The sequence below is a fragment of the Oryza sativa genome, chromosome 3 (genome assembly GCF_034140825.1).
Source record: "Oryza sativa Japonica Group chromosome 3, ASM3414082v1".
In the NCBI taxonomy this organism is placed as follows: domain Eukaryota; kingdom Viridiplantae; phylum Streptophyta; class Magnoliopsida; order Poales; family Poaceae; genus Oryza; species Oryza sativa.
This window is the reverse complement of record NC_089037.1, coordinates 19315937-19323112: the sequence shown is the minus strand read 5'-3', so window position 1 is coordinate 19323112 and position 7176 is coordinate 19315937. Positions and strand designations below refer to the sequence as shown.

The 7176-nt window shown below is 49.0% G+C and overlaps 1 protein-coding gene across 2 annotated transcripts; it reads right to left on the bottom strand.

The window, feature by feature from the left end:
* Positions 1-2492: 2492 nt before the first annotated feature.
* LOC107280303 (extensin-like) lies at positions 2493-5842 on the bottom strand. 2 transcript variants are annotated; one of them, XM_066309135.1, is made up of 3 exons: positions 4604-5842; positions 3953-4062; positions 2493-2674 (listed from the first exon to the last, which is right to left on the bottom strand). In XM_066309135.1, exons 1-2 carry the CDS (start codon positions 5630-5632, stop codon positions 3958-3960), a joined length of 1134 nt encoding a protein of 377 aa, XP_066165232.1. In that variant the 5' UTR covers positions 5633-5842; the 3' UTR covers positions 2493-2674; positions 3953-3957. The 2 variants fall into 2 exon arrangements, with proteins under 2 accessions (XP_066165232.1, XP_066165231.1); XM_066309134.1 differs by having other exon boundaries at positions 3953-4031; positions 4604-5770.
* Positions 5843-7176: the final 1334 nt, after the last annotated feature.

Sequence of the window (7176 nt, the reverse complement as noted above, 5' to 3'; positions counted from 1 at the left end):
CAATCCTCACCCCCTTAAGACACCGACGTCCTCGTCGGTTGCCTGCGCAACTGCGACACACACGCCCGTGAAACCGCGAGAGTCGGCTCTGATACCATTTTGTAACGTCCCGCCTCTCCCAGACTGGGCCCGCTTACATCTGGCAACTTTTTAAAGGTCATAGACTACCCTCACAGACCAACACAAGTCTTTTGTGCACACTTTGTCCTCACTCGTGTGCACCCGGGAAGAATTTCCCGGTCGGTCACCCATCTCGAAATTGCTCCGGGCCAAGCACACTTAACCTCAGAGTTCTTTCGAGATCGGCTTTCGGTAAAGAAGTTGCAACTTGTTTATATGAGTATTCTATTAATCCTGTTAAGCCCTGGCGGGATGTCACACAGCGACCTTCTCATCATATTGAAAAAGGCGTCGCGCTTTCAAAATACCGAGCTCTCCCATAGTCGGCCATCACGCAGGTGAATCCCCCTGAATTTTTTGTCTTCATAACATGGCGAGGGGAGAGGGATCGCGTTGCCGAACGGGGCCGAGGAGGGTTCGGCCGAAGCCCTGGTTCGGCCGAACCACGGAGCTCACCGACGGGCTACAAATTTGCAGGGGAGCCTGACACTATTGCGAGGGGCTGCGCCCACAGTGCGTTTACCCCTTCCATCGTGTAGTTTTCCACCGGGATCAATTGATTCGCTGGTGTTGGCTCTCCGTCGAGATTATAGGTGGAATTAGAGGAGGAGCCAATGTATGGGATCAAGGACTTGCCAGCCATTGGTGAGTTGTGTGTGGAGAATCAAGGAATTGAATTGGGATGAAGAAGGAGTTTGCACAAGAGGAGGAGAGGAGGAAGAATAAGTGCTCTGAGCTTTGATCCGATCGATCTACCTCCGAAAGCGCATCACAACAGACTACAAACGAGCGAGGGAATTGGAACTAATCGGGCGCCGTCCTGGTTTGGCCGAACCAGTAGGTTCGGCCGAACCCTGGTGGGTCCAACTGGCGGCCAATTTTTCCCTAGGCCCACTAAATTCTAAACTAAGCACAAAAGTGACAACTATACATGGTTTTAAGCATGCATTAGATGAGATCATCATGGTTCATGATCGATTAATTCAATAACATCCACTTCTTCATCTAAAGTTTCATTTGGTTCAAGAAAAATCTTTAAGCGTTGACCATGTACCTTGAATATTTTACCTGAGTCGTCGCGGAGTGTGATTGCCCTGTGCGAAGAGGTGTCGATGACATCGAACGGTATGTTGATGATATGCTGATGATTTTCCCCTAGAGGTATGTACTTGGATACCATGTAGTTCACTATGTTGGCATACCACGGGTTGGAGTCGCGAACCGTCATCAGCATATCATCTCTCAAGAAGTCATTTATCGGCTGTTCCTGCATGTCAATGATCTGCAGTCTAGACAAATGATCTGCTACAGAATTTTGTACTCCCTTTTTATCCTTAATTTCTAAGTCAAATTCTTGGAGCAGCAAAATCCAACTTAAGAGACGTGGTTTAGCATCTTTCTTAGTGAGCAAGTATTTCAGAGCAACATGATCAGTATAGACTATCACCTTAGCTCCCACCAAGTAAGATCTAAACTTATCAATAGCAAAAACAACCGCAAGCAGCTCTTTTTCAGTAGTCGTATAATTCAACTGAGCTCCGATTAGGGTTTTTCTAGCATAGTGTTGACGACCAAATTTGGTAAGATATGTACGAGGTTCGACATTGGAATCGAATCGGATTCAGCAAAGAGAGGATTCGAAGAACAGAGCATGCATCGGCTACGAAGGCATCGGTTGGAGTCTGCATCGGCTGAGATGGATCTGACAGAGGACAACCGATAGAGGTGATGCAGCCGATTCCGATGATGATGGTTTCAAAGATGTTTCTAGAATCGATCAAGGTGCTTCACGAGGATTGCCGTGATGGAGATAAAGCTCTATGATAGGGAATTGTATCTATTAATTAGGATATTTCATGTAATTTCCTTAGAGATATGTTTAGGCAAAAGTCTGTCACAAAGACTTATGGTATCTTAGAGTTTGTTAGAGATAAGTGTCGAGTCCGGCAATTACATATTTTGTACCTCGAGTATAAATATGACCCGAACCCATGTAATCAAACAACAATAATTCAATACAATCTCGGTGCATCGCCACCCTTTTTACTTTCGTTTATTTCGACGAGTTCTTGCTTTCGGGTTGAGCTGCATCGGATTCGATCTTCAACTAGAGGTAAAACTTGTTATGGTGGCTTGCGTTCTCGGGGTTAATGCTTCCATCTTCATGACATTTTAACCCTATTTATGTAATTCGCCGAGTTATCATATACATGACACAATCTATGTTGTGCTATATAACTTGTTATCGGCTGGTTCTTATTGTTAGGAAGCAATCGAAAGAGTTATGTGTCGCGACCGGGAAAATTTCATTTTCCCGAACGCTACTGTATTAATCCCCGTCCCAGGAAAAGCCGGGGTACACCATACAAACATGATATAAAAGACGCATCTTTATTATATCGATAATATTTACATTATTACAAAGGCACTTAAGGCCTGACAATCAAAAATAAACAGCAGCGGACTAGCGGGCCTACGGCTCCATCTTCACAGGCGCTCAACTGGGGTATAAGCCAGGACTCCACCTAAGACTTCTTCTCTAAAGCTTCTCTTACTGAAGGGGGAAAAGATAGAGCAAGAATGAGTACAACCACAGTACTCAGCAAGCCACACCGGAGATGCATAATTAATGCAAGGGAGTACAAGGGGATAATAATATAGGGGTTAAGTTTTGCAGTAAACAGCATTTAAAAGTCACTTAGTTGCCCAAAGCCATTTTATAAAGACGATCCTAGAGCTACACAGTATTATTAATCAAGGTCGTGAACCCCCACGAACCTGCCTTAACCCAAGGCCTACGATGATTCAGACCGAACTGGCAACCCGACCCTGGGTCCCAGCTCGTCCCAACCCAACCCAGGCCAACCATTCCACATTTTAGTTGTTAAGCAAATTTTAAGAATTAAAACACTGACTTGGTTACATTGCTCGGCTTGCCCATAACCGAGGGCGCGGCTATTCGAATAGATTATACTCTGATCAGAGGTGTACATCTTTACCCACAAGACACATCTTCCTCACGTGTAACCACGTGCCACATACCACCACGGTATACGGACGGAAGACGTGACATAGTTTCCAACCCATCCTAGCCATAGACAAGAGTACCGACCCAACCCCACCTACGGCCGGAACCCCCGGGACAGGCAGGCAGGATTGAGCCCCCTAGCAGCAGGACACCAGCCCTGTGCCATGACATCTCGACTACCGGGCCGCAGCTCGTGTAGCCTTCATTTGCCCTGGAGAATGTCCATCGACCCCCGACTTCATCCATCTCCAATCCGTGTACTTTTGTTTATAACCAGACTGAGCCACAAACTAAGCCTTACCCACTAGACATGTGGAAGTACGGTAGTGCTTTGCAACAGAGGCCCGAGCTTAATCCTTATAGTACCCAAGGTACGACTAGCAAAACCCAACCACGCACCTCGAGCCCAGCCTAAAACCATTTTGGGGGTTTTGAATAGAGGGGGAGGTGTGTGTCCAATTCCAACATAAGCCAACCATTCCATAGTGTCCAAATGATATGAGAATTCCCAAAGTCTAAAGTTATAAAACCACCTAATGTTGCCTAATTAATCAGCGAAGCATCTACCTAAATTCATACTAGTGGAACCACGAATAGAGTACCCACTAGTTGGGGTTTTATTTATTCTAGGGTGAACAAGGTAATAATAACAATAGCAATAATAATGTCTTAACAAAGGTAAATAGGCATGGCTAAATAAAACAGTGATAACGCGGGAATTTAAATAAAGCGGTAATGCATTAATTTAAATCAAAATAATTTTATAAACTGGGATTCAATATGCTCAAGGATGATGTGACTTGCCTTGCTCAGAGAGAACGGCCTTCCGAACCTTTGGCGACGACCGCGAACCACGCTTCTGGAACCTCCGGAACGACGAAAGCTACGCGAAGCACACAAGCAAAGCTACAAGCCTATAAAGAAGCAATAACAATACATAAAAAGAAAGCACACGGTTCTTTAGGTTATAACAAACATTAGGAGACTTGAACGGGTCGATTCAGAGTTCGTATGACCAAGATATGATCATCCGAAGTTTAATGCTGTTACATGGAGATTTGCGGATTATTGTAATTAGGTTTTGCAACTATAAAACATGTGGAAGCGCTAGCCTGGAAAAGACAGGAAGGCTGCGCTGTTGACATGCGGACCCCACATGTCAACCTAAAGGACCACGGTAGACCGAGTACACAGAGACGGTCCACGGGTCGACGGAAGCGGACCCCGTGTGTCAACCGAGGCGAGGGGCCAACAAACGGACTCCACTAGACACCACACGGGCTGCACACGTGGAAACCACGTGGCTACCGAGCGGGCACACTAACACGGTCACCACACGCACAAGCGAACGACTACCGACACCGGTACACGGGTACCGGGGTCGACAACCGCACAACGAGCATGGGCGACACCGGAAGGACGAGGACGGGGCAGCGAGAGGAGAGAGATCCTTACCACCACGCGACGAGGCGTGGGAACGACAACGACGAACGGGCGCGGCGGAGGCGGACGGCGAGGGAACGACTTCGGCGGCGATCCTTGAACGAAGGCGAGACACGGCCGGCACGAGGCTTGACGACGCGGAAGCGAGGACGACGAACGAGAACGGCTTGACGGAGGGACGAACGCCACGACGATCGGGAACGACGAGAGGACGAGGACGACGACGACCGGGGCCGGCGAGGGGGCGACGAGGGACAGCCAGCAGTGGCTGCACGGAGACGGGGACGACGTGGAACACGCCGCTGCGATGACGATGACGGAGGCGGCGCCGCGAGACGATGAGCCAGGCGACCGATGGGACGTCGATCGGCGAGGACGAACGGTGACGAGGAAGCGACGATGGCAGCCAGCAGCGGCTGCGCGGAGGAGGGGACGGCGTGGAACACGCCGCTGCGATGTTGGTGAAGGTGGTGGTGCAGCGGGGCGACGAGCCGACGAGGAGGAATGGGTGGTTGGCGCGGCGGCGGCGTTCCGGCGAACTTCGGGCGACGCCGCAGCCGGGCCGGAGAAGAGGATGGCACTACCGCACCGACAGAGGTGGCAGCGACGTCGGCCGGCGCTCAGGCGAGGCGGCAGGGATGGCTGGAGCCGGTGGAGTGGTGGCGACACCACTAGTCGTCGGCGAGGACGCGTCTCCGGTGATTTCCCCACGAAACGGAGGCGAAGCCGGGAAAGAGGAGGCAGCTGCGATGTTGTAGGAGGCGACGGCGCGACCGGACGACGCTCCGGCGAGGAGGGAGAGGCGGCTGGAGGCGGCCGGCGGCACGGGAGAGAGAGGAGGACGGCGGGGAGATGGCTAGGGACCACGGGGAGGCTCGGGATGGGGTTAAAACGATAGAACGGAGGATGAGGATCATATTTTATGGGATGGGGGAGGGAGCCGGCCACGGGAGGAGCGGGAACGGCGGCGGGAACCACGGCCGGCGGCAATGGAAGGCGGCCGGAGAAAACGCGGGCGTTCCCGACGATTGGGGGCGCCATTCAAGGGGGGAAATTGGGGGGAATTGAAGAGGATTCAATGGGGATTAAAACCCCCCAATTAATTTGGAAAGAACGGTTGGAATCGGGGCGGATTTGGGGGAGCAATGGTGCTAGGTTTTCCCGGAGAGGGAGAGGAGACTGAGCGGGAGGAGGAAGAAGACGACGGCCGGCCTGGCGCGTGGGCCCCGCGCGGCCAGGCGCGCGCTCAGCGCGCGTGTGACGCGCGTGCACGCGGGAGGGAGGGGCGGCTCGGGCAGGGGCGCGGCTTGGGCCGAGCGGCCGGCCCAGGAGGAGAGGAGGGAGGAGGAAGCTGGGCCGAGGGAGAGGGGAGCCCAAGAAAAGGAGGGAGAGAAGGAGAGGGAGAGAAAGAGAGGGAGAGAAAGAGAGGGAGGAGAGGGAGACTTCGGCCGCGGGCCGAGAGAGAGAGAGAGAGGAATTTGGGCCAAACTTGGCCCAAAGGGAAAGAGAGGGTTATTTTTAGGTTTTTCTTTTTAATAAACTTTGATAATTGTTTTTGTTGCTTAATAATTATTTTCGGTGCTCTGAAAATTCAAGTAAAATTTGAGGGCTCTTTTTAGACCAAGGAGAATTTAACAAAAATTCTCCGGGCCACATTTGAATTTTTCTTGTACGTATTTTAGTGTTTGCCAATTTCTTTTCGAATTTTAATTAATTCTATTATTCCTTTTAGAAAATGAAATTTTATTTCGGAATGAATTTATCAGGACGTGACATTATGTTTTGTTATTAATCTAGATTATATCATGTATCTACCATCTCTTGTAGGTTTTCATCATCCTGCCTAGATCTCATACTTGTCTTTATGCTTAATGCTGCATCGGTTGAGTTCGATCTATTAAGTAGTATTTATAATTATGATATCTGGCTTATTTTATGATCATCGAGAGAGATAGTATCGGGGTTTTAGCTGATCTTACCTGATTTAGCTTTATGTTATATATACTTAATTGATATGCTAAATCTGTCATTTATATTAAGATCTTGTTGCAATAAAGTGTATTAGACTTCTGTTTGATATATTCTATCAGTTTTAATATCTTAATATAGAGTGGTATCGGAGTACTTGTCGCGACCGAGAAAAATACATTTTCCCGAACACTAGTGTATTAATCCCCGTCCCAGGAAAAGCCGGTGTACACCACAGAAACATGATACAAAAGGCACATCTTTATTATATCGATAATATTTACATTATTACAAAGGCACTTAAGGCCTGACAATCAAAAATAAATAGCAGCGGACTAGCGGGCCTACGGCTCCATCTTCACAGGCGCTCAACTGGGGATGATACAAAAGGCACATCTTTATTATATCGATAATATTTACATTATTACAAAGGCACTTAAGGCCTGACAATCAAAAATAAATAGCAGCGAACTAGCGGGCCTACGGCTCTATCTTCACAGGCGCTCAACTGGGGTATAAGCCAGGACTCCACCTAAGACTTCTTCTCCAAAGCTTCTCTTACTGAAGGGGGGGAAAGATTGAGCAAGAATGAGTACAACCACAGTACTCAGCAAGCC

What these genes read in the sequence shown, in the direction of transcription:
- LOC107280303 (XM_066309134.1), bottom strand. Translation starts at nt 5,632, where the DNA reads ATGGCGCCCCCAATCGTCGGGAACGCCCGCGTTTTCTCCGGCCGCCTT. An exon ending in CCACGCCTCGTCGCGTGGTG is followed by an intron (nt 4,032 to 4,603) that starts GTAAGGATCTCT and finishes TGCTTCGCGTAG; the next exon opens with CTTTCGTCGTTCCGGAGGTT. An exon ending in GGCCGTTCTCTCTGAGCAAG is followed by an intron (nt 2,675 to 3,952) that starts GCAAGTCACATC and finishes TTCCCCCTTCAG; the next exon opens with TAAGAGAAGCTTTAGAGAAG.